At 39.2% G+C, this 27,273-nt stretch overlaps 1 protein-coding gene across 1 annotated transcript in view; it reads right to left on the reverse strand.

Moving 5' to 3' along the window:
• Nucleotides 1-18,239, reverse strand: part of SYN2 (synapsin II) — a gene marked incomplete at its 5' end in the record, with an annotated part of 22,220 nt that extends 3,981 nt beyond the window's left edge. The window contains 3 exons of the mRNA XM_010015052.1: nt 11,829-11,985; nt 15,624-15,715; nt 18,182-18,239. Coding sequence (XP_010013354.1) covers nt 11,829-11,985; nt 15,624-15,715; nt 18,182-18,239 — 307 coding nt within the window. The remainder of the gene's footprint in view (nt 1-11,828; nt 11,986-15,623; nt 15,716-18,181) is intronic.
• Between the last annotated feature and the right edge of the window lie 9,034 nt (nt 18,240-27,273).

The following is a 27,273-nucleotide window of genomic DNA, read 5'->3' on the forward strand; positions in this document are numbered from 1 at the left end:
ATCTTTTCAACATCTTAAGAAAAAACAACATGGAAAAAAGCTCTTTTAACCCTTATTTTCACTTGCTGAATTCACTTCTCAGTTCCAAATTTTGCATCTTATTTTCAGCTTGAAGGGAGATATTCTTAAGACACATATATTTATGGTTTTCAGATAGGCTTTTTTTAAAGGAAAATAGTGGGACTTTGTAACATTCTTTGGAATGTCAGCTCTTCTCTGTTCTACTAGGCATTAAAAGCTTTCACGTCTAGGCCTATGGACTGCTCCTGCATCAAAGAACAGGAGGATTCCAGCTGTATTTTTTCTCCTCTCCAACAACATATGATACAGATAAGAAGAAATACTTAGTACAAAAGACACTTATTCCTTTTGATTTCATATAAAAGCTTTATAGGGTTTCATCACACAAAGAATGGAACTCTATAGATGTGACTGCATAGACTGCACTGCAACCGAACAGCACACAGTTGCAGAAATCACTTTGCTAACTTCATAAAGATCTGAATAATGACTTTGCTTATCACTTCAGATGAGTTAAATTGTGTGCAATTACATGCATGTCATCCCCAAACTGCTCAGAGTTTTTCCTGAACAAACTGCACAAGCATTGTCCTCAAAGATAACTAGATATGAGATTTAATCACTCCAGATGGTGCTTTGTGTCACCTTTAATTCCAGCAAGCTTCTCATCTCTCTTGCCACAGTGAAGAACATGTATCATTGACCACTCCCGTGGGGAATTTCCTAGTATGTCAAGTAAGAGTTTCATGGAATGAACTACACTTCACCTTTGCCTGCAGTTGTTTACTATGAGGGAAGTACCACTGAGCTGTGTAACCTTTTGTGTCTGAGATTTCCCTTTGTTGTGAGTATTCATTACCTGTTCTCTTTACAAGTTAAGGCTTGCTTCTACTGGCAGCGGAAGAACTCCAACTGGCCATCTAACACTCCATAGCAAGAACTATAATGATCATAAAATTCTCTGGATACTCTGGTTCACCACAGCAGAGAAGCTGGCACTCTGTAGGACTGAAGAAACTGGAAAACTTTGATGGGTGAACACTTTTTGAATCCCTTTGCCATTAAAAAAATAGCACTTTTAGCTGAGATTTAACTTACCTTTGACTGCTTTAAGGTGTAGGCACATCTAAGGAGTGAAGACATTCCATGCAATACCAGTTTACTTCTGGATTTCTGTATATAAATCTGCCTTTTACCAAATGTATTGAATGTGTACCAGTGATTGTGGCTGAAACTATTAAATAAGATTTCTAAGTTTCTAATATGAGCTCCATATTCAGTACTGCTGCCAGCTTGCTTTGAACATGTGTCACTTCAAAGCAGGTGATGCAAACCAGTTTAAAGATTGGGTTGTTATGCTGCTCCAATGTTTGACAGAGTCAAAGTTTCATCCTCCTGTATATTGAAATCACTCCTTTGTAAGACTAAGAATTGATGAAAGACAGCTTCCCATGGAAATGCTGTAGAGGTTCCTAGTATTCCTCTGTGAACTGCATACCACAGTAAATGGGGGCCTCAGCAATTGCATTTTCTCTTTCAGCCTCGGTTGCCAACAGACAAACACTGTAGACCCTTCCGAGGGAGAAGAAATTCAGCAGTTGTGCGCAAGGGGCCAGGAGGTTCCATTGGACACATGTCCTCTGTGGGAGCCAATTTCACCAAGACTTTTCACCACGCCTGTGTTTTAAACACAGTTTGTGTGTTTCTCTTTGTGGGGTTTTCTATTTATTTTATTTTTCCTTTTAAATGACTGTACCTGGGCAGCATCTGGGCTACTCTTCTTATGCTATTCATGCACTGCTTTGTTGCCGCTGGCCTACATTTCTTCTACTATGCTTTAGTAAACATTAAATACTTTCCCAGAAGGCTGAGTACATACACATTTGATTTGCTATTTGATACCCAATACAAGAATCAAGGGGAACAGACTGCTGACTGTAGCTTATGTACCACTTTCTGTCAGCAGGAGTTGATGGACAACTTAATGAAAGCATTCAAATTTTCAAAGTCAGTGTGAAGTTTGACTGAGTAATGAAACTGTCTACAAATCAGTTTGGGCACATTAACAGAATCCAGAAAAGATGGGAACTGACAAAAGAACTTGATGTTCCTCCAGTAGTTTTCCATTTGCATCATTACGATGCAAAGCCAAAGGCAACACAGTTGGACTGTGAGTGGAAAGATAACTTATATGGACCCTGTATCATAATTCATAGATGAGTTGATCCCTAACCCTCATGCAGCCCAGTCGCCCATGAGAACAGGGTGAGGATCTCTGCCTCTCCAAGTTGAGCTGCTCTCCCCAACCGCATCTTTTAGTTAAATCCTGCTGCTTGACCCATCACTCTGGGACTAGCAGCATCTCTTCCTTTCACCCCCGACTGCAGTTGATATTTCCACGCCTTCTTTACGTCCAGCTCCCTCCTTACCCTCTGGGGTGCTTGTCTGCATCTACCGAGACAGGGCTACTCAGCCTGTGTGGGTTGTGCTGACCTTTCCCAGAACTATTCAGGCTGCCTGCTCCATGTTACCCAGGATTTCCAAAGGCATTTGTTTGACTCCTGCACCTCCCTTGCAGCACGCGTGGTGCAGCCTGTGCTGCCCCTAAGAGACACATCTCTCCAATTAGTAATCAGTGCTGTAATTAACCACTGGAATATTTTCACATCAGAATTACATCTGCTGTGATATACAAACCATTAAGAATTGCTACAGGATGCAAAAAAGAAAGCTTTAAATAAAAACCTCATGCCCTTGGAAGAACCTCATGCAGAGCTCTTGCTTACAGATTACCAGAGTGCACCCATGAGAGGGGGAAAAACAGTTTAATACAACAGTTAGAAAAGCTGTATTTAAAAAAAAAAAAAAATAATAATCAAAACCAACAGAGAACTAGAAGAGGATCACAGTCAGAGACACAAAAACATTCCATCCTGGCTTGCAACGTTGGGTAGCAAGGCATCTGGCAATGAGAAACACCTTGGCTAATGAAAGAGGCAGTGACAAAATGCATAAACAGTGAAGCAACTGAGATTTACAGAAGATATGTGGATTAGAAAGAAGGAAAAGTAGCTGATGAGCATAAAAGGTAGAAAACAGGCAAGACAACGTTTGTTCCAAAAGAATTTGCAAAAGTACTGTGAGGCCTAGATCAAGAGGCCTTCTGGAACTTTTTATTTCAGAATGAAAAGTTACAGAGGGGAAAAAAATCAGTTTATGGAACTGAGTCATTGAAATAAAAGCTACAGGGGCTCCTTCTTGGGTGCACTTGGCAGCAATGAGAGTGTGCAGCTTATTCCATTATGATGGGAACATGGAGTTCAGTGTCTCACTCAAGGAAACATTTCTGCACCTGGTTATTTTAATGGTACTTAGGCAAGCACATAAACACTTCTCAAAAGGGTTTGGGGCTCACCACAACAGAAAGAGATTTTATTGCTTTATGGGATCCTTTTTTTAGAGATAGTAACATCCTGAGACTTTCCAGTTGAAATAAGGTTATAAAAATACTTAATTCAATGAAACTTCACGGTAGAGGAAGAAATCTACCTTTTAGTGCAAACTGTGTTTTTGCAGATGTACTCCTCCCATATTCATTGTTAAGGAGTCTTGTAGTTCATTACCTTTTGTGCAGGTATTCAGATGTGTATGTACAAAGTTATCTTCAGGAAAAAAAGCATTATTTATGTATTTAACCATTGAAGTAAGAAGTAAAGCCAATTTTAAAGCTAAACATATGGTGAAAATACATCTTTTTTCTTTGTCTTAAATTGTACATAGATGCAATCATGTGCATCTGCAACTTTGTTCCCACAATTCAAACTCAATCAAACAAGGCTTCTAACATACATGGACTTTCCTGTCCTGAGATCCTTCCCTCATTTCAGCAAGACAATAGTGTTTTGAATTTCAATTCTGTAGCAGAACCAGCAGATAACACAAAGGAAATGAATGACAGTTTTATACTCCTGGTTTTCAGATTAGCCTTACAGCCTTTATTTAAATAGTTTCTTTCAGAAGGAGCTAAGAAATGGTTAAAGTCTGTTTCAATTTTCTGCCACTAGAACATTCAGTGTACCGAAAGTCTGTAAGAGATGTCAAGAGCTCCCAGTGCTGCTCTTTAGTCCAGGGCAATGTGGCAACAACCTCGCATAACATTCAAGAAGGCAATACAAAAATCTGAGTTGACTTTTGCATTAAATTAGCCTCATAGCAGTAAATACTGGTCAAAGCAAAAACTATATATATATATATAGTTCAAGACTGATGAACATAGAGCTGTAAGAATTACTTGTATGGAACAGAAAAAACAAAACATCACACTGAGGTATATTTATTATTTAAGGGTCTCTTTTTTTCAAGGCATTTCAAGTGAGTTTACATACACAGAATCATTAAGCAAGTCTGTAATATTCCCTTTCTGTTTTAAGAACAGAGTAAACTAAATATGGCTCTATGAAGAGGCGCAATCTTACAAGAAGGGTTGAAACCACAAGGAAGTTCAGTGATGGTTCTAGGTTACATTTAATGAAATACATAGTACTATAGCCACTGGCTAACATACAGCTCTTAACATTTCTAACATTCCTGATGCTAACAGACATTAAATCTGAAAGTCTCTAAATGTCTTCCATATCTAGTTGAAGCCAGACTGCAGGTATGCCTTCTTTAGCCTTGACCTTCAAGAAGATCTCCTCTGGCATATAGAAAAATGAATAATCAGCCAAATTCTACCCCGTTTTTCAACATTATTGTACTAATCTTAGTTTTGGTAACGAGCACAGAATTTTCTTATGGTGCAATAAAAATTTCTAGTATCTTTCTCAAAGAAGCGTGGAATAGCATTGAGATGTCTCATAGATTTACAGTAAATAGGTTTTCCAAAGACTTCTCTTCTTGCACGCGTTAATTTCATTTGTTATTCATTCTCCAGAAGATACTTTGACACAATATTGAAACTTGTCTGTGTGGCTGTGTCTGCCTATTAGCATAGCTTCAATAATTTGTGTCAACAGGAAGCTGGAATGAACAGAGCTCATTTCTTTCACGCACTCCTCCCTGCAGAGTGCCCACAAGTTCTCTGCCAGTGCCCCAGTCTGTTGCTCAAGATTATTAAGTATAGCTTGAAGGGGAAAAAGCACAACACTGCAATTTCTAACAGCAACGCATGAAGGAAGAGAAAACAAGGTGGGGGAGAGTACTCAATACAGTCAGAAAGCAAGACACTGCAGTTAAAGCAGAAAGCAAGCAAGGTAAGAGCAGAGAAATGAAGTGTTCAGTAAGAGTAGGAAGATGAAGATAGGTAAATGGAAAATCAGCTGCAAAAGAAACACAGAGCAAACTACAACACACGAAGGCACAGGATGATGTAAGCTTGGCAAAAGGAGCGAAAGAGGAAAATGTCAACAAATTTGCAAAAAAGGATTTGGCTGTCCTCTCCCAAAGCGTAGAGAAACAAACAGAACTGCGACATCTCCAGCACTACCAAGTTTAACACAGGGAAAAGCCATGACCAGCCTTCCCTCAGAATGACTGCAGATATGCTTAACAAATTTTGGCATAACAAAGGAAACAAATTTTGGCATATGTTCTATGGCACTTCTCTTACACTTAAACCCCTTAATAACAATAAATTCCTATGATAAAGCAAAGTCCGGGTAAGCTTTTGAAGATGTTTCAGTACAAGATGGGTTCACATCTGGCGCTCTAAGTGAAAAACATCAGGATCTTTCAGCTGTGTCTGCATTCATACAGGTATTTCTATTTTCTGGGTCTCATTTCCACTCTGTCAGCTTTTGACCAGAAAACAGCTCCTAGTTTTTTCCCTTTATTTCCCACATTACTGAAGTAACGTATCAGTTTGTCATTAGACCAACAGAGTTTACATCCCATGAGGCCAAGCCCGCTCTGCACCCAGCTTTCCATCCATGCAGTGACAGACGTCCCTTCCCCAGCTGTTGCAGCCATGCAGTACTTGACACGCCACCCTGGGCTGTCTACATCCCCTCCTTGATTACATCAAGCCAGTATTTCAAGCTAAATACAGACTCTTCCACAAGTATGGCAGCAGCTAATTGAGGTCACTACTCACAAATGTTTTTTGTAGACCCATTATTATGCTGTAGATTGTGCCATCACCTTCACCAGAGCAAATGTGTAATTAGTGTCTCAGCAGATCCTTGAAGCCTTCTAAACCAGCCACTGCTCTGTAGCCTCCCAAGGCACACTAATAAGAGAACAGATTTGCAGCCAGCTGCAGATGCTGCTAGGTAAAGCTGCTATCATAGAACTGGATGGAATCCAGTAGAATGGCGTTTATGAGAATTTTCTCTCTCCTCAGTCATACACACTTGGGCTACAAATTAGAGCAATTCTGTGATCTCTGCAGTGTTGAAATGCTTATCACTATCTATAGTATAGATACATAAAATAGCAATCCAGATCCTATTGTGTGTAATTACTACTTCACAGTCCAGGTTTAAGTGAAATAGTGTTCTACCTATAGCAGTCATGAACTTTGAACTGTGTAGTCACTGCTAAGTAAGAGGCTGCATCTTTAGTATACTCCAATTAACTCTACCTCACCACAATTCCACTTACTAGCAGTGCTGTACACAGTGTGGGTGAAGAGCTAATAACCTGTGGTATTCCAAGACCTGCAACTGAAGCTAAAATCAAGAGCAGGGTTCAACTGATGTAAAGACTTAAGCATGCTAATTCCACAGAAGTCTTACTAGGAAGCACACAAAAGGATGTGTGCAGGGCAGGAGAAAAGCTTTAAAAATACAACCCAATATACTGGAAAATCATGGATTTTTTTTTTTATATTTTCTCAGTCTGAATAATAAGCTGGGATTTCACCCATTGCTGCAAGCACTGTCCTTATCACATTTTCCAGCTACTTCTGGCCTCTGCAATTACTTTGCTTACTTACATCATTTACTGTAGGAAAGTTTACATCAATCTTAGAAGCTTCAGTTAAGGAATCTCTCATTTATTTCTTGAATTACTTTTTCTAAAGGAAAACAGAGATAAAGTATCTAGATTGTAACTTTAAATAATAACGAGTCATAACTTTGGGTAATTAATTACAGTTTTTTCTTTTTACTATTATAAAACTTTCATAATTGCTTTTACAATAGGTTCTACAGACCATTTTAGACATGAGTCGAATTATGAGTCACAAATCCAACAAGGAAAGTATACATTTTTTCCTCACCTTAACTTGCTGTAACTATAAATTAAACTAGGGAACATTCTTGGCTCATTTGAAAGGGATAAATCATGCACAAGACTATCACTTTGCAACACGACAGTGCAATGAAAAGTTCCAACATGGTAAGAGAAGGCATGAGCCTTAAAACCGTTAGTCCCCAGCTCTGCATGCACTCGCTAATAAAGAACTTAGTCTTTCTTTACAAAAGTCATGCTTCCCCCCAAGGTAAGTAGCTTTCTGACATTCTTACTAGTGTGTAAGTGAAACTCTTCTCACAAGCCAGGATCACGATTTTTTCCACAAAGTAGGTGGTAAGCATTATCAGAGAATTGAAATAACAGGAGTAGGGTACTAATCTCAAACATTAACATATTTCAGCCAGCAAACATCTCACCAACACACTCATTTCAGTATTTTTTTTGCCAGGGTTGCTGGCATCCCAACTTTTCAAAGGGTTATTCAGTGCTTTGAACTTTTGACATGCATTCGAAGGAACTGGGTATGTCCCGACACTGGAAAATACAAGCTTTAAGACTTGTTCTCAGAAATGTTTAGTGTGTTCCTGGCAATGTTCCACCTTTCAATAAAATTCCTCAGATCAAATACAAATTGTTTATTGGCAAAGGCCTAGAAGCCCACACTTGCCTGCAGGCACAGTACAGCAAGAGTTCTGCTGAAAAACTAAGGGCAGGTGCTTCAGCTTCTAACACAGTGTGAATCTGCCCTCAGGGTTGAGAAGAGATGCTGTGCATCCAGAGCTGTGTGTTCTAAAGAAAAGCAAAGACCTGATACTCTGAACAAGAGTAACTTAAAAAATAAAGAGCTTATATGTTGGATTCTAACTCTCATTTTACTCTTTCCTGACTTCCCCTCCTTGCAATTCTATACTACTCCCGATTTTACCCTGATGTAAGTAAGAGCAATTGCCCATGACTAATTCAATCATTCTTCATCCCTTAAAGGCCCATTCCATTGGACACCCTGGGTATTTTTTTTCTGCTGTTATAGAAATTGCAATTCACTTCTGCCACTCAAATTTTACCTGCAGGAAAGTCAATGCATTTCTCATGAATTAATACAGATTGTTACTCATGACTTCATCTAGAGTTCTGCTTCCTGATTTTTCATAAGGCTTTTGAACTTGTAATTTTTATAGAAGTAGCTTTGATACAACTATCAGGTCATCCACGTTAAGCAAGGGATTATCAGAAAGGCATGCTTTACATGCAGTGAAGAAAGGGGGCTGATCAATGGCAAGTCCAAGCACGTGCTTGCACACCTGACAGGGACACTCAGGGCTACTGAACACACTCCCTGACAACCTGACAGTAAGCTGAACTTTATGAAAAGATACAGATGTGTATGGAGTAGAACCTACTTTTCTTTTGAAATGAATGTTGAGACAACAAATAATGTAAATTGCAACCGGAATTGGAGCGTATTCTACTATTTAAGCTATGATGAAAAAGACAGAAATTTAAATAAGAGAGGTCTTTACTGCAAACATACAATCGCGGTTTCAGCAAATCAGTTCTGTATGTAACAGATGAGCCTGGCAGGTGATTCAATTCCTTTAATCAGTGCTGTAAATGTTGAGCAGATTTCTGATCAAGGAACTTGCAGAATAATTCTGCTAGGTTTTTTTCTAGTTACAGTTTAAGTAAGTACATATCAGTTCAGCCTAAATAGGTGTCATTTTAGCAGTGGGGAACACTCCTTGAGCCACTGGCCTGAAGTACAACTAGGAACACAGTATGGGCATCAGTAGTTTTTACGCTTACTGCTTCCATGCAGCAACAGATTGAGAAGAGCACCCCAAGGCATCCAAAACTAGACCACAGTTTGCAGCAGGGATTGCACAGAGGCAGGGTAGCATGTATGAGTTTGGTGTAATCGAGCAAGCTAAAAGATAACATTAGCAAATCCAACAGTTGCTGGGTCCTGCTGCATTAGTTGAATGTTCATGGCATTAGCTGAATCAAAGGATCAACAGATTTCTACCCTCAGAGTATTTCTTCTGGCATGGGTTGAAACGGGTTTGCAGGATGTCTTGCAATGCTTAGCAATGAAGATTTCATGAGGCTCTGGGATGAGCATGGCTGTCTCTACATCTCCCACTACCACAAAGAACAGAAGTCAGGATATTCCATGTTAAACGCCCAAACAAATCCCCTCGTGTTTGTACAGAAACTCTTTTTGTGCTCAAAAGTCCACGCTCCTAAGTAGGATCCAGCTGAGGTCCAGCACCATCACATATTCAGAATGGGAACCAATCTCATGTTTACAGACTTATCTTATGGTCACAGGTAGTTAAAACCCAGAACTGAGGCCAGTGATGGAGCAAAGAACAACCATGGTCACAGCAGGAGTGTTACCTGCTCAGCCTCACTGTCCATGGACTAGCAGGGTAGGGTGTAGGCTCCAGCCCTGCTCTGTTACACACTGTAATGAAACAACTTCAGGGAACTACAGAAAAAAAGATGAAAGCAGCTAGTTTAAGGCATGTCACATGTCTGACGCTACCATTTCTCTAGAACAGTTATTTCTGAGAGGAAAACCTGAAAGAGATGAAATGGACTCTTGTTGACACTGTGCAAATTTTGAGTATTTCAAAGAAAACACATTCTGGCTGTCAGAGGTAGAAGTGCAAGGTAGGAAATCTCAAAGGGGAAAAAAAAAAATCATTCTTCTCTATGTTCAAATAAAACAAGATCAGCTGAAAAATATTTGCATTTCACTTGTATCTTAATCTTGAAATTTTTTGCATTTCACTTGGCGGAGACAAACTACAGACATTTCAGCCAAAATGAGCACTTTCGCAAAAAGCAAAGATACAGATTCTCCTGACAATTCAGAAGGTGGCCATTTCATCATAAACTGTGGTGTCATGGAATGGTTTGGGGTGGAGGGACCTTAAAGCTCATCCAGCTCCAACCCCCTGCCATGAGCAGGGACACCTTCCCCTAGAGCAGGTTGCTCCAAGCCCCTGTGTCCAACCTGGCCTTGAACACTGCCAGGGATGGGGCAGCCACAGCTTCTCTGGGCACCCTGTGCCAGCGCCTCAGCACCCTCACACCTTTAGAAAAGCTCTACCCTAATTTAAGACTATTTTTAAATTACTACAATTCTAAATTCAAGTAAGACCTTATAAGCATAATACTTCATTATTTGTTTGTGAGGTGTATTATATGGAACAAAAAAAGATATGGAGCATGAATTAATTCTTTCACACACGTAAACTTATATTTGCTTTTGCTGGGTCTTCCACTTGTTATAGTAAAATTTCCACTTATTCCCAGTTAGAAGAGCGAAAAATCAACACAGAAATTTTATGTGCAACAAGACCAGTGGTAAGAAAGAGCTCTCTTTATCAGTCTGGTGGAAGAACAGTCATGACTCTAATGCCACCACAGGAATATTACAACAAGGAATTATCAATTTTCTTTTTACTGCACCATTATTGCATATCAATGTTACTGTTACTGCTCCACCACCCAGCTTTACTGTACACAATGAGTCAAAGGAATAGGGAATGCCCCACAGCACACAAAATGTGATGTATTAAAATCATGGATTCAGCAATGTACAATATGCATTCTGAAAAGTTATAAACATTCAATCAAATATTTATGCCCCACTGTAGTTTACTGCAACATAAACATATAATAAAATCAGCTGCAAGAAATATATGTTAAAATCTGCTGACAATTTTTTGGAGGGATTTTAATAATAAGTGTGAAAAAGCAAACGTCTTCAAGGCAATTAAGAAGCATTACAGTAAAACTTTCCTTTGGTGTGAAAAGTACTGACAACTGTCGTCGTGTTCTTTTCTCACCCTAACAACAGAGGAAAAAATGATGAAGATTTGGCCCTTTGTAACAAGTGGTATTCTTGGAAGTTTCATTAGCTCTTGAACAACTGAATATGTGTATTACAGAACAGTGACTGCACTATTGATCATCATCTTTCACAGCACTACATTTTACCTTGTTGCTACTAATCTTTAGCTCTCTCTGAAGCAAGAAGATGACTGAATTCTACCTCCATCATTACAAAGCATGTAATGAAAAACTGAATTGGCTTCTACAGTAAAACTGATAAATACAAGAAAATCTCCAGTGTTCTCATTACTCTAGGTGTAATGGAAAAGACTAACTCCTAACCCCATATATACAAGATTATGAAAAGAGCTTTTAAATGAGGAAACTAATAGCTCCAGATTTCCTTGCTAAGGCATAGCCCAAAACGTTTCACAGGCATGCGGAAAACACCGGCCAAAGTCTGTTTGAATTCTGTTCAAAACCACAAATATGACAAATATTCTCAGCTTGCTTTTCCCAAATTGTGAATAAACACTCTATCCTCACTTTAGGACGTATGCTAGCAGTGGGCAGGCCTGCCGTTAGCTTCCTCACTTAGTTCACTATTTGTACTACAAGCACTTTTACTCTCTGTCTCCACACTGCCTACGCTGCTCTGCTAAGTACCTTTGCAGTTTGTTAATTCAGCGTTCACGAAAAGGACCTAAACAAGCAAAGAAAAAGTCACCAACTGCTTTTGCACCAGGAGAACTTTCCAGTGCGTGACTTACCACCCATGGCTTGTCACAGAAGTTGTAGATGGACTCCAGGGAGTTGACGCTGGGGATGCCAGCGTACTGCATCCCGATGATCAGGTTACGGAAGTCTTCATTTTCTGCCATGCTGAATGAATGCTGTCGAACCAGGACAAAATCAGGCCTGAAGGACCTAGCAGGAAAAAGATACATTGCTAATGGTCAGTGATCAAATGGTTTTTTCCTTCAACAGCCAAATCTTAAAAGGGAAAAATGTCTAGCTGAGGGACCCATTGAGCTGGTGGATAGAGAAGTACTAAAAGAACACTCAAAACAAAGGTAAATGCTAAAAGATGGAGAGTTGCTATGGCTTTATGAAAATCTGTACTGCATCATTTCTTAACCACTGTTCAGAAAACATCAGCATCCAGTCAATAATGTGACTCCATTCAGAGAAGACAGCTTTCCAGGTTGTCTTCTCACTGAAAGATAAATCACAGATACAAACTCTGAATTATGTACTTAGTTTATGTACACTGGTTCCCGAGCAATGGCAATCAAAACCAAAGCAGGCAAATGTCTCTGCCAGAAACTTCAGCTTCTTGGGAATAATTGTTTTCACAACTATTGTCAGACTGTTTAAAAGACAGTAAGAGGTGGAGCAACTCCACTGCTTCCCAAAGGCATTGGAGATAATCACAATTCAAATTCTGCTCTATACACTTGTCAAAATGAATTTCTGAACTTAAAACTGAACTTTTTTGTGCAGTTCCTTTTTCTCTCTTGTATCTAATTAGGATTTCCCCTGCTGCAATCTCCCTGGCTTATTGTCCTTTCAACATGCACCATTGAGAACAATCTGACACCACCTTCACCTTACCCAAACCCTGACATTTAGTTACTGAAAAAGCCACCAGTGCCTGTTGAAAGACTCTCTGCTGGTGGAAAAACACTGAGTAACTTGAAGCTGTTGACCTCCTGAAAGAGGCATAACTGCAGGGTAAATTAAATTAGTGTGGTAAATCAGTGTAATTATTTACATGCCCTGATTAAATATAAGCTGTATGCTGGAGTGCAAAATTCCAAAGATTACAAAGTCATTCCGAAATCTCACTCTAGTAAAACAAAACAAACCAAAACAATTAAAATTCATGTTGAAATTGCCTTAGCAGTTTTGAGATTCCAGCCTGAATGCAGTAGTCAAAGCATATTAGCTGGAGCCTTAACCAAGCTTTCAAATGTAACGCAGGGTTTGGCAAAAGCAACATTCTAAAGATTTGCTGTCAAGAGTCATTAAAACAGTGCTGTGGCCCAGGGACCACAACTCCTAAAGAACTGTACCCTTTAAACAAGTTCCCAAAAACATGTTTGTAGCCTAGGTCTTAGAATCTGTCATCTAGGTTTCAGGATGGTGTGCCAAGTGTTTGAAACAAGGCAATTCAACTGAGGAGCACAGCAGGAGTATAATACTTAGAGGACTAATGATGCCTTAATCAGAACTGCAGACTACTCGCTGCAAAAAGAGATCACCTCTATCATTTCAAGCAGTACGCAGGGGACTAACTACACATCATCTCAAAGCCAGCACTGTGTTTTTCAATAGAACAGGAAGTGTCCATTAAAATACCAGTTTAATGAAACAATTGGGGAATTGAGGGAATATACTTTATAAGAAGCCCCAACAACGCTCAAAGAACTTATTTTGTTTTGCAAAATCTCCTCAAAGGAATACGATATGTTTACATAATTGTTCTAGATGTGTGATTACTGCTGGATACAATGACTCTGTACAGAAGAATGTCATGAGAAAAATGTTAATCCTGGCTTAAGCATTTGTAAAATCCCAAATCTCAGCATTATGCAACAGAAGGTATCATCTTCCATGGATTGACTTTCATTCACAAAAACGAAACAAGCAGGTGCCTGTTTCACATACCTTTCCTCTAAAACTAAGCAAAACTCTGTCACTGAAATTGCTATGCTTTTGCTAACTAATATTTTACTCATAGATCTATGATACGAGGTCACAGTGGGCCTCAGATTAGTAACACATAAGAACTTTCATCTCAACAGTCAGGTGTCCATGCCTTTTTAGTAATAAGCTCATAGTCTGTATTCAGTATGAACTTTGATACCAGCAGAACTAGCAGTTTTTCCTATCTCTCCTGACAGTTGAGACAGACAGAACCAAAGGACCAGGACACACATCCTATTGTCTGACCCACATTTAACGCTGGTTTTCAATGAAACGTATCAACTGAACATGGATAGTAATATCCACCAGTAACTGCATTCCTTAGTGACAGAAGGAGCACATTCCAAGCTTCAGGCAACGAACTTCACAAACCAACCAGGCTTAAAGCAATATAACGACCAGCACCTATCTGAAGCTACAAAACAATTATGATAAATCCATTTGTGTTTCAAAAAATATTCTGTATCTTCAGATAAGTTATTGCAGAAGCAGAGAACTGCTCTCCCATCATGTCTGCATCCCCTTCTTCCAGCAAGTCCACATACGAAGGTCTCTCACATAGATTGGAGTGAAATTTATCAACCTCAGGAAGATCTATTACTTTAGATTACCTATAAAACTGATAAAAGCATAAGATCCTTTGTCATCTCATTATCAGAGTCCTCTGCTAACACAGGATTTCTTTTATTTCTTAACATAAGCAGCAGTTTCACCAAGTTTTCTCATAAACCACAAACATACATCTTTGTAGATGCTATTTTCTGGAGGTTCCCAACTCCCTTTAAGTATTGGCATGTTTTGATGTTAACTTGGCCTCAGTATTTTTGTTCTGTTTGGAAAACTGTCTCCAGAAAAGCCACTAAGGAGCAGTGATCAAGATTTCCTGGCTCCAAAGCTTCTATCTCTGGAGGAAAACACAAACCAACACAAAAACAACCCCTAAAAAAAAAAAAAAAAAAAAAAAAAAAAATCGAAATCTTTTACACTTCTAAAGAAATAATCTTGTCGATTTGGCGTAAGTGGTTGTTGGATTCAGCTGCAGTGTTTTTAGAACACACAAGGGATTAAGCACTTGTGTGTTTTAAAGCTTAAAGTAAACTTATTTTCTGTGGGGTTACTTTTTTTGTTTACGTGAATGAGTAGAAACTTCCTAATCTCTTATTTGGACAGATGTTGTGCAAAAGCAGGACGATACAAGCCATGCTGTATGCTGTCCAGCTCCCTGGACTCCTGCCTAAAGAGAAACACAAGAAGTAAACTACCAGATTTCTGTTAGTGGCTTGATCTACCCTTCTAAATGCAATTGCTCAGCTGAACAACTGATACACTTAACTCATCCTTAACTGCACTGGCCAAAATAGGAGTAATTGTCCCAAATTCTCAGAGTTTTAAACTGAAAGCTTTCAAACAGATGGCGATATTCCAGTAACTATCCTAAGAGAAGTGCTACGACTTGGCCTGTTTCAACAGAAAATATTCAATGTTGGAAATGAAAACTGCTCATCTGAAACAGTCTGGGATGTACAAAATCACCAAGATTGTTGTTATCCTGCAGTAAAGATAAAGCCCAATCAATAACCCCAACTCCCCATCATGTATTCTTAATACCAGACTTTATTCCTATCTCAGTCAAATCTATCTTTGATGTGATCAAAAAGTCAGATTTCCTTCCTGTCACAAACAGGACTTACTGTGCTGATCAGATACTCTATTTCCTACTTTTCATGCCAGTCACCAAGGAGTGTTGTATCAGTCAGAGTCCCTATTGCACGTATACAGAAAAGCATCAGTACCTTTCACATGCACACTTTAATCAATGCAATGCTTTTGCTGTTACTTGGTTTAGTTTTTCTTACCTGACAACTTTAGTGCCATTTCGAAATACTTGGATATCTACTGCATAATTGCCATCAGCATGGGCTATCAAGTTGATCTCTGAAAATTCTGCCTATGAAAAGAAGATTCACATTAGTCAGTCTGGTTTATTTTACTTTTATTTTCCTAAATCCCTTCTTTTAAGTATTAGTATCTGAAGTGCTGACAATATACATCTGGAATATAATGAGCATCAAGAGGATATTAATCCAATGGTATTTGCCGCATCTGAAATGTCACATTTGAACAAGTTCTAATACATAGAAAGCAGAAAGTAAAAAAGACTTTATGGAAAAGGACTGTGGGGAGGTAGCAGGTGTATCTACTCATTCATGTTGCACGGAAGCGTAAAGATTGTATTTTTGCTTTGTATGGGGTTATCAAAGAGATAAATACAGACTCAACAAACACTGAGTGCTTTGAAGAAAACAGTACAAAAGCAACATTAATGTGATAAACAGAACGTTTTCTTACAGCATTTTGTGTCTCTTCATATACTTCACCCTTTTTATTTCCTTGATGTGCATTTCCCCTTTTTAAAGGATCTGGTGCTAATGAATAACTGACTCAAAAAATTCGCAAGTAAGGAACTTCTTCAGAGTTATCTTCTCACACTGGAAATGTGGAATTTAAAGGGAATCACTTCCATACTCTGAATCTAGAGTTATTTGAAAGGAAAGGACAGGATGTTTTTCATTTATCCACAGTCTTTCATCAGCTTAGACTCTCAAGGCACTTTACAATAACATTACACAGCAGAATAATTGAAATGCAGCCAAGTGTCTTCTAGTGGATAAATAAAAGCGTCTTTGCTATCCTGGACACTAACACAGAACAGAGAGTGTCAGAATTCTCATTAGTCTCCTCTTGAAAAATGGCATCACTAAAAGTCTTCTGAAGTAAATCTGTGTCAGGCTTTCAGAATTTAGTGTTCAGTTAAGGCAAGTGCTGACTACTCTGACCACTGTTCCAACCCAAGAGCTTATGGATGTGCTTGTGTTCAAGCATGGAGGTCTCTCCATTAAAACCAATATGCTTAAATACTTTCTAGGATAAGCCTTACAACATTCAAAACACAAGTGGCAGTTCTAAGATTCTGGCAAAACCAGTACAAATGGTAAGAGATTGAATTATTTGTGTAAGTGCTGACAATATTAAAGAATCATTTAAAAATTTATTTAATGACAACTGATCTCCCCAGTTAATAGCTCATATTAAATAGGGATTCACAATATAGATTTTGTAGTTTAAAAGCTTAGTACATGATACAAAATATTGTATGTTAAGACAGGTTGCTGTAAAATTAAAACAACGCTCTCTGGTATTCACAGAACAACAGTAAAGTAGTTGTAAATAAGTATTTGTATATGATTGTCATAGTGTGGATGTTACCAAGTGATTAGTAGGTAACAGAAACTTTCAGTCTCTTACTGAGTGAAGGTGGTTCTGCTCCTACAAATGATTATATTAAGGAAAGTCCAGGCTTACACAGAGCCTTTGTCAATACTAAAGAACCAGTGTGTGTGATGTCAGCCACAGGGTCTGATGTAGGTGTGAATGGCATCTGGGGACAAAATAGCTTGTCTTCTTTTTCCCATCTCTCCCCCTCACTACTCTTGAAGATCCCTGGCAAAGCTTTCCATGTTTCCCAGCCAAGAACATCAGCAGATATTCAATGGTGTAAAGAATGGAGCAAAGCTAGATGCTGTACTATTACAGTGAATTTAGATAAGCTGGATCCACTCAGTGACCATTTACCTCACTTTTTGAAATCCCAATGACAAAACAATTCACTTCATCTACTGAAGCTTCTTAATAGTGGCATCTATTTCTAGAATTCAAGATCGAAAAGCAGTAAAAACACTTATTCACTTCCCTTTTCAGATACCTAGCTGAAATAAAACAGCCATAACTCTAATGCACCCTGAATTATAGCTCCATATTTACCCAGTGCTTTTTTAAAAGAGCATGCTAGCACTGCAACCGGAGAGTATGTATATTCTTAAGAGAAGGAATTAGTGATACAGAAATGCAACCTGTAGTTATGGAGTGTCTGGAACATTCACAGTCTCAAAGCAACAACTTCTGAATACAACATGTTTTTAATGTTGCGCAAATTATCGTCAGAATCCTCTAAAAAGAGCCCATGTTGAGCACCAAGATGGATAGATACGGTTTAACCCCAGCGGGCCACTGAGCGCCACACTGCCCCTCGCTCACTCCTGCTGGTGGAATGAGGGAGAGGATCAGAAGGGCAAAAGTGAGAAAACTCACAGGTTGGGATAAAGACAACTTAATAGGTAAAGCAAAAGCCACACAATCAAGCAAAGCAAACCAAGGAATTCATTTCCCTGCTTCCCATCACAACCCTGTGTTACCAACATCCTGCACTGCCACCTTCACCTCAAAACCATGCCCCCAAGTAGCACAGCTACACTTCTTTTAAACACCTCCAGGGAGGTATGTATTTATACACATACATGCACTTGTATAAATACACAAATATCAAAGTAACATTCAGGTTAAGTCATTTAGTTACCTGTTCAACCTTTATGTCATATTCTCCATGGACCTTTTTTCCACGAAAAGCCTTGGCCCTGAAGGAAAAAAGGGAGGATATATGCTTCTGTGATCAATAGCTACACAAACACTCCTTGCACAGCCTTCAGTGTCTTGGAATTACATGTAAATGCTAATTAAACTGACCTGCTACACATACACAATTCTCTTTCATCTTTGATGTCCTTGTGTCCTTAACATCTCATCACACTGCATGTTGTGATAAAAAGCATAATGTGATTTTCAACATTGAACTGTATACTAAAGGATACTGAAGCACATATTTCACAGTTAGTTATTACTATAAAATAAGCACCCCTAAAAAGATGCAATCTTGCTCTTGTTAAAGTCACCAACACCAGTGGAAATTCATTTCCATGTGAACGACTTCCTATCATCCACTCACTTTAACCTTTACCCCTTCATCTATTTGGAAAATCTTTCACTGGAAACACAATGCTTAGAAACTTTATATAGTTTTTAAAGAAAGTACCAGAGGTCCTGGAGGTTGTTGTCACCAAATCTGTGACTACCTGATTTACTAGGTCAGTATTTCTAGACCGTAACTTCAGACAATGTAATTAATCTGAAGGAGAGTTTATGAGTAATTCTTATGTAGCAGGATGGCTGAGGTGTAACAGAATGGAATTCAATGATCCAGTCTCCCAGGCCTAACAAGCAGACATTCTTTTAGGAATGTCAGCTGTATGCAGCACCTATCTGCTTTGAAGTAAATGGGGATTAAAAGAGAACTATCCTAACACTCTGAAGTTGGGAAAGGAATATGGTTATCAGCCTCTCCACACCTTCTCTGCTCAAGCCAAAGCTTAGAGTACCTTCCCCTGCTTTTACTATATGCAAGCAACGACTTGTTGTGCAACCCAAAACCAGAACACCACAGAACATCTTCTCACATGTTGTGTTAAAAAAAACATAACTTTGTCCATTTTCAACATCTGACAAAATGCTATTAAACTAAATCTATGTCATCAGTGATGTATATTACACATCAAAATAATCCATCATTGCTTTTGGAAAATCCTTTTCCCACTGAGGCCAGAAGAGTTTCTTCACTGGTTTCAATAGTAGAAGAACCAAACTTTATGATAATCAACTGAAAACACTGCTTTTAGCAACACATTTCTTAAGGGTATCTTAGGTATTACCGATGGTAGAAAGCAAAGAAATAGTTTATACTGAAATGGCACAGTAAATATGGCCAAACAATTAATTCTGTACAAACACACAATTGGTAAGACAATAACAGTGAAGAAATTATTTTCATTACTGGTTTACACTGTTTCCTTGCAATAAATACACTTGAAATAAGAACTTTGAAATCCATCAGTTTACTACACTCAGCATAATGTTACCAAACGTTTTTGACAATAACAGAAGGTAAATATACTGTATCACAAGTCTAAATTAAAGAAATATTATTAAGCACTTGTGTTTCTTTCCAAATCTGGAAATTCCATATGAGCAATATGAAAATGATCTCAAAAACTTTGAAGATGTCTGGACATGGCTTAAGTTTATAATGTTGTTTATGTTGAAGCATCAGCTGGACCATTAATCTAATACATACAGGAAACCCAAGGATAGGTGTCTGACTTCTGTGAGAAGTCCACAAAAGCCAGACCAGAGGGGAAGGTCTCATGTTCAAAGGTAACACATCTGCCTCAGGAGAAAAACAACCACTTGGTAACAACAGACAACTGAAATGGCTCTTTGAAAGACTAAGATTGACCACTTGGAAAAATATTGAAAGCTCCAGTTCTGATCCCCAGGAATTTAACAGTAACGTTATTGTTGAATTTTACTGGGAATAAGATGAGCTCCTAGATTTTACTTCTGATGCAGCAGCAGGTGAGGGAAATGCATTACTGGGTATCACAGAACACAAATTTAATTTAAATAGAATTATGTTTGCTACATAACAGAATCATTGTTATGGTGAAGCTGCCTCTTGAACACTGAAAAATAAACTGAGAGTAACACTCTGTTTCTTCAAAGCTGAATGGTAATTTGAGCATATGCAGAGATTAACCCTCCCACAATGCTCCCCTTAACAAAAGTAGCTGATTACTTCTTTGAGAGAGGAAATGGACCCAGGGAACCACAGTAAGCCAAAGACAGGCTCTTCTGTTTAGCACGAACTCCATTGCACCTATTGGAATGTGCTTGAAACATCAGTTAATCATTATTTAGTGAGATGCTATTTCTTTAAACTCAGTCTTTCTACTTCCACATCATTTAGATGAGGAAACCTTTAAACAACTAAACTCTGGCACGATTCACATTTCAACAAATGACTTCAGCTTTGAAAATAAAGAGTAACGACTGAAGTGAAGCAATCTGGGGCTTGAAAACAAACTTGACCTTTAATCATTTTAAAAAGCCTTAATTTCATAGTACCTTTAACCAACAACCTTTATAAAAATGTGTAAGAGTCAAAAAAATTCTACAAATGTTGAGCCACAAACTAGAAGAACCATCTCACGAGAATCATGACTCAGTCCTTTCAGAGCAAACTCTGAGAAATTCTTTGCATGAGTGTCTGTGAAACAAAACCTAGTTTTCATTATTAACTGTACGTAGTATTAAATACTATGTGCTACGTAATACCACGCATGTAGTATAATACTATGTCATGCCCTGCTTGAGTCATTTCCCATTTGCAATAGAAGTGTGCAATCATATCATTGAGACATTTATTGCACACTTACTATTTCATTTAGTGAGGGAAGATAAGGAACAAAATTCTTTGGTGGTATTGATTTACAGACTTCCACTGAACTGTAGCTTCAAATTCCTGTTACAACTGATTATTCCTCCCAGTACTGAGCATGGAATACCTGCATGTTGACTCTCCTTAGAAAGGAAACAATGCTTCCAAAGCAGGGCCTCTGGGCAAGGCCTTTGAGAAGAGCATGAGGCTAGCTGTCAGCAGGAGTGAAGTCAACAAAACAACCCAATTCTAGTCATATTTGGCTGCCCATTGTGGATGATTTCTTGCATTGTATGTAGGGAAGAAAAGACAAGACTGTGGTACGTTTATTCACCTGAAACCCACTGTGCAAACAGTTGCTTTCCAAAGCCTAGATGTGGAGAAACCAGACAGTTCCTAACAAATGCCACCTATTGAAGTTACTAGTGTGACCTCTTCTAAGTAAGGACCTTTTCAAAATACGTGAAACATTTATGCATTTCTTGTTTCACAACTCATTTTCTAGATAAAAAAATCTTCCACATTTAGAATTAAATGACTACAGAAAATACAGTTGCCTTACATGCAGCTAATACGAGCTCGTCCTACTTACTGAGCTCTGGCAAGGACAATGATTGAAGTAGTTATCACTAAAAGTGTTTCCAATGCATAGAAAAAACCTGAAATATTTTCCTCTTCAACTAGATAGCACGTACATCCATTGCCACGGGATGTTGCTGTGCCATGAAGCCAATGTGGTTTTGTTGTGGTTTCATTTCAGAGAAACGAACAAAGCATTTCACTGGCGCTACTTTTGACTGACAGCAAAATCAAGAGGAAAACCATTTGCTAACATGCATCAGGTTTATACTACTTTAATTTGCATTCTTTAACACTGCAACAATGAGCTAATCAGCAACAGTCTTTACTAGAGTCCAAAGCACACATCCAGGAAAGATGTGGGTCCAGTCCCTCAAGCCACTGCTCTGTAAGTCTCCTGACAACACCGCAATTGGCACTGGCCAACCTAGGGCAGCACTTGTCTGATTTCTGTACAAATAGCACCTTCCGCTCAGGATCAGTTCCATTTTTCCACTGATTTCCAGGCATGGCTGAACAGTGGACTGGGAACTAAATACTGACCCTGTCAGTAAGGAGATTGTATGCTCCAAAAGAATTGTAGTGTGCTTACTACAGAAGGGCAAAAGTTTGTCCATCATTTAGAACAGTAGCACCCTCTAGAGTACACAAACTGCAGACTGGCAACGTTTATAAACAGCGTAATTCAGGCAAGGTAACATACATCTATATGTACACCCAAACAGTAGTCTCAAACTAGTTCATTACAACTGCCATATGCATGTAAAGATCATGCAATCATAGAATAGCAGGTGGGAAGGGACCTCAAGGATCAGCTGGTCCAACCTCTCTAGGCAAAGCATGACCCAGACTAGATATCCCAGCACTCTGTCCAGCCCTATCTTAACAGTGTTCAGCATTGGGGAATCCATCACTTCCCTGGGGAGATGATTCCCATGGCTAATTGCTCTCTTTGTCAAAAGCTCTCCTCTTGTGTCCAGTCAGGATCTCCCCAGGAGTAACTTGTGCCCATCACCCCTCATCTTTTCCATGTGTCTCCTTATAAAAAGGGAGTCTCTGTCTTTGTAGCCACACTTCAAATACTGGTACCTGGAGACAAGGTCTCCCTGACCCTTCTTTTCTCCAGGCTGAACAAACCCAGCTCTCTCAGCCTTTCCTCACACGCTGCCCAGTCCTTGGATCATCTTTGCGGCCCTTCTCTGGACCTCTCCAGCCTGTATAGTGGGGACCACAACTGAGCCCAGTATTCCAGGTGTGGTCTGACAACATACCTGTTCTCAATATGAAATCGAAAGAATCTGCCAAGGAAATAATGGCCTTAAAAACATGACTGCATACATATGAAGCTGCAATAAGGAACCATTTAAAGTAGTAAGATCATTACTTATTCCCTTGGCTGAGGACTTCTTAGACTGTTACGCAGACTTCTGTAAATATATGAAAACTGTAAGAAACTGTTATTAAAAGTAAGTATATTGCATAGTGGTTTCATTTCATGTGATCTAATCCACAAGCTACTGAAGCCAGTGGGAATTTCTCTATCAACATCAATGGGCTCTGCAACTGCCTGACAGTATCAGCATTCACTAAGCTGACTTCCAACCCATCAGCCTAGCTAATAAAACTCATTCTTTGGAACTGCTATGATGATGCTATCATGACTGAACAGAAGACATTATTAAGAGTACTATAAACAAGCTGATTTACAGACTTTAATTTACTTGTTTCATGTTTCTTCAATAGGAGACTGATAAGAGACTCTTAAAGAAAACCAACATCCTATTTAAAACCTGTCTCTTAAAGAGCTTGATATACCTCAATGTGTTACTCAGATTCTGCAAAGACCTATTTGGATTTAAAACATTTACTTCTGCACTGTGAAGTTATACTTTTGGCAGTTGACTCAACCAGTACTTCACTCTCATATAAAACAGTTCAGTTTTCTCAAGCTATTGCTTCATACAGAAATTGTCTTAAAAGCAGACCAACACCACAAAATAAGTGATAGAAGGTATTGAATGCATGACTTAATTTTAGTAGGGCTCCCTGTTGAGTTGGATTTCATTAGATTAATGATATATCTATTAGCAGAGGCTGTAAATTTGACCAGTAGCACATTTTATTGGCTCTAAACTAGCACAGCTTATTTTGACAGGTTCCATAGCTCAAATTCATATCAGTCCAGTTCGGTTCTGCTGTTAATCCCCAAGTTTGATGAAATGTTGTATTCAATGGAAGCACTGGAAGGGCAAGGACTCATGGATTGCTCTTTACAGTTACTCACTGTGTGACTTGACAATTCACATAAAGCCTAACTGAAACTTGATTCATTTCATAAAAGCATTTTTCTTCCCAGTCTGACAGGCAGGGCACAATTAATGCAATTTTTCATTCTAAGTCATAGCCCAGCCTGTTGACTGGGAAAATACACTGTTCATATAAGGAAAAAGGCTAGCTTCTGCCAATAAGGTAACATACAATTAACATTTCAGACTACTCTTTAATCTACTGAGGTCACAACAGAAATGATTTCTGAACATTTTCTTCTGTGCCCAATGGCACAACATGGCCATTTATTTTTTCTTTCATATCATGTTGTTTCCACTTGTACAACGTGTCTCAGTCTTCACCGTGTATCTTTACCTGAAACCACCAACTCCACTGCTCCTACACCAATCCTAATAGATCAATCGTGATTTAGAGAGAACTACTAGAAACAAAAGCAAGCACTTACAGTCCCAGTGTATCCTGGCACACAATGGCCTAATCCCACATGACCTAATATCAGAACCTATCACGCGGTTAATTCTATCAAGCCACATGACTTCTTCATTGTATATCTGCCCAGCTTTACTGAGCACCATGAAAGCTCGGCTACTCGAGCAGTTCAAACTTAACCGGCAGGAAATGCTCCTCCTCTGGTACCAGGCTTTCCCTCCCTGACTTCTGTAACTTGGAGCAAAGAATTTTGTTAAATACTTGCTTCACATCAGAGCTCTTGCAGCCTTTCCTCTGCAGACGCACTGAACCATCAATACCATTCCCACTCCTTCACCAGTGATGGGTGAACTCATGCAACAGCAGAGAGTAAACATTTCTTGGTGGAGGTTTTTCCTGCCCAGACAGTAGAGAAGCTGCCCAAAGAGATTCAGCTCTAAAAGGTTATCAAAAAAGAAAGCATAAATAGCCTAGGAATAAAAACCACAATCTTACTAAGCAGCAGTTATTCCATCTCCCTTTCTATGCTGCATACCCCCCCTTGCTAGAAAGATTTTTTCACAACAGCTTTAGATGTGGCACCTTCAGAGGCTTCCACAATCTCTGTTGCAATCCCAGGTTTTTTTCTCCGAATTCATGACTAGCTTTTTCTTTTATAAAAAATTATCCCATCCCCTGGCATTTCTCAGAATGTTATCTCCTTCACTCTGACCATTTAAACAAAGAGCCATTTTATTCTTTCACAGCACAGATCTTCCATCCCGAGAACCATCTTTGTTGTTTTAATCCACATCCCTTCTATTTGTCCCTCTGACATGGGCCTGAACACTGTGTTTCCACTGTAGATCTAATCAAGAAGAAGGTGCCTCCTCCTCCTGAATCTGAGCTTACATTCCCTGGCTCTTCTGAACATCCTGCTTTACTGAACATGCCAGGTTTTCTGCGCACTCCAGGTGAAACAAGTGCTCTTTCATGACCAAATGCTAGTCTGACTTTCTGGTCATGCCCCCAAATCCCACACCTCCAATTATGTAATATTTAACATTAGCCAGTTACTGCTGTGCCAGATTTATAGGCATGACATAATTTCTGTGGGCTTTTTTTTTTAGTAAATTAAATGACAAATGAAAGTATTTTGAAGTGTTCGTTCCCTCATCACTAGAAGACCTCATATGTGATGCAAGACATTATAACCTTTTCCAAATCTGTTAGACTCATTAAAACTGCACCACTTTCCCATGGCTAGGTTTATACAAATATTTTGTACTCATGAGATGAACAGAAAGTCCCAACTTCTGTACAGGAAAACATCGCTCACCAAATTACAAAATACCACGGTTCTAAATGCTGGTGAAAGTTTTAAGGGTGCTTAATGGTATGAAACTCAAACTGCATCTTCCACACCAGTCACTGCCAGTTCCTTCATCTTACCTACTGCAGCTAATGTGACAATACTGCAGTCTAAAGTAACAAAGTGAAATTTATCATTCCCAAGTCTCCATACCAACTAAGAAGTCCACTCCTCCCCACTTCTCATTCTGTTGACAACAGAGATACAGCAGCACAAGCTGTTAGTGAGCAGCTCCACTGGTCAGAAAGGCACTCGGACTTACCTTGAGGAAGTGGCAAAAATGTCACATAATGCAGCCACTGGTGGTTACTTTATGATAGAAAAAAACCAAACCATCTAGAAAAAGCATCTGGAGATATTTTAGTTGGCATTTTTCCTACTGAGGTAAAGAAAATACAGTGAGCCTATGAGACTTCACACTAACAAAAGGTAATTTCTGACAGTATCTGAAATGCTACAAAAACCAGCACGGGGTGAAAGAATCTGAGACTGAATCCCTGTCATTGATAAACTTATTCAGCAGAAACTTATCTGCCTTTCAATTTCTCTGTTTAGACTGAATTCTCTAAGGTGTTTTAAATGCCTCTAAGCAAGACGTTAGCTCTGTGAGGTGACAAAATGCGTATCATTTATGCCTGGAGACATTACAAGGTGGTACTTAATATATAACATGTTGGGCTTTCACATTGTTTGAATTTTCACCTGTGAGGATCCTGCACTTAATATAGAAACTCTATCTTAAACCCCTCTGTGGCTGTTCCCCGCTGGGCTTGTCCTCTACATGAGATTCTGAGCAAAGCAGTCAACACGAGGTAAGGAGAGGAGAAGCGTGCAAGTCGTGCGTGTCTCTGGAGAGAAAGTGGGAGAGACAGCACACGGCTTCCACCCACAGTTTGTAGCTCAACCAGATTCAGTACAACATCAAACCTTCAGTCTTCACGTCAAACCTTAAATCTTCAGCCCCACACAGGGACAAGACCTAGGGGAAACAGGGGTTACAGGAGAAGAAAGGATTGCTGCAAGTGCCAGAATCTTATTAGAGATATATGTACATCTATACACACACACCAGTCCAGCTCAATCCAAAGAGCAGCCTTTGCAGAGAAGGGCAGGGATGGTACAGGCAAGTCTGAGACTTTTTTTCCCAATTGGACCCCCACATGCATTTCACAGCCTTGCAGTGATACTTCTGGGGCCCCACCCATACTGAACTAGAATTGAATGAGTTAAGGACCAGAAGATCTTTGGGTCAGAGATCCTTGCACCTCCATCACGCAGATCTGGCGTCTCTTCCAATTCTATCACTACCATCATGTTAAAGGAATACTAGAGATCCATTTGAATCAAGATCCCAAATAACGGGTATAAACCAACCTTTGATGTTTCAATTTTTTGTCATACAGCTGGAACTTGTTCTTCTATGCTTATACTTCAGACTGCTGTGCGCTGCCCTGTGGTCTGAGCAGATCAGTCCTAAGACCTAGTCCGCATAACTCTACTCACGTAACTGGGCTTAGCATCTTTATAGAGGCAGTAAAGAAAGAGTATATGGCTTTTGCTGCCCTCTTCTGTAGAAAGAAATGTATATCAGATTGGCTAAAAAAAATGCTTCTGACCACAGTTATCTTTCTGGCTTTCAGGGAGCTGCATGGGATCAGTCCTGCTTTGAGATGGCAGCCAGGGCCAGGCAGCA

The sequence above is a fragment of the Nestor notabilis genome, unplaced genomic scaffold (assembly GCF_000696875.1).
Source record: "Nestor notabilis isolate BGI_N333 unplaced genomic scaffold, ASM69687v1 scaffold2835, whole genome shotgun sequence".
NCBI lineage: Eukaryota > Metazoa > Chordata > Aves > Psittaciformes > Psittacidae > Nestor > Nestor notabilis.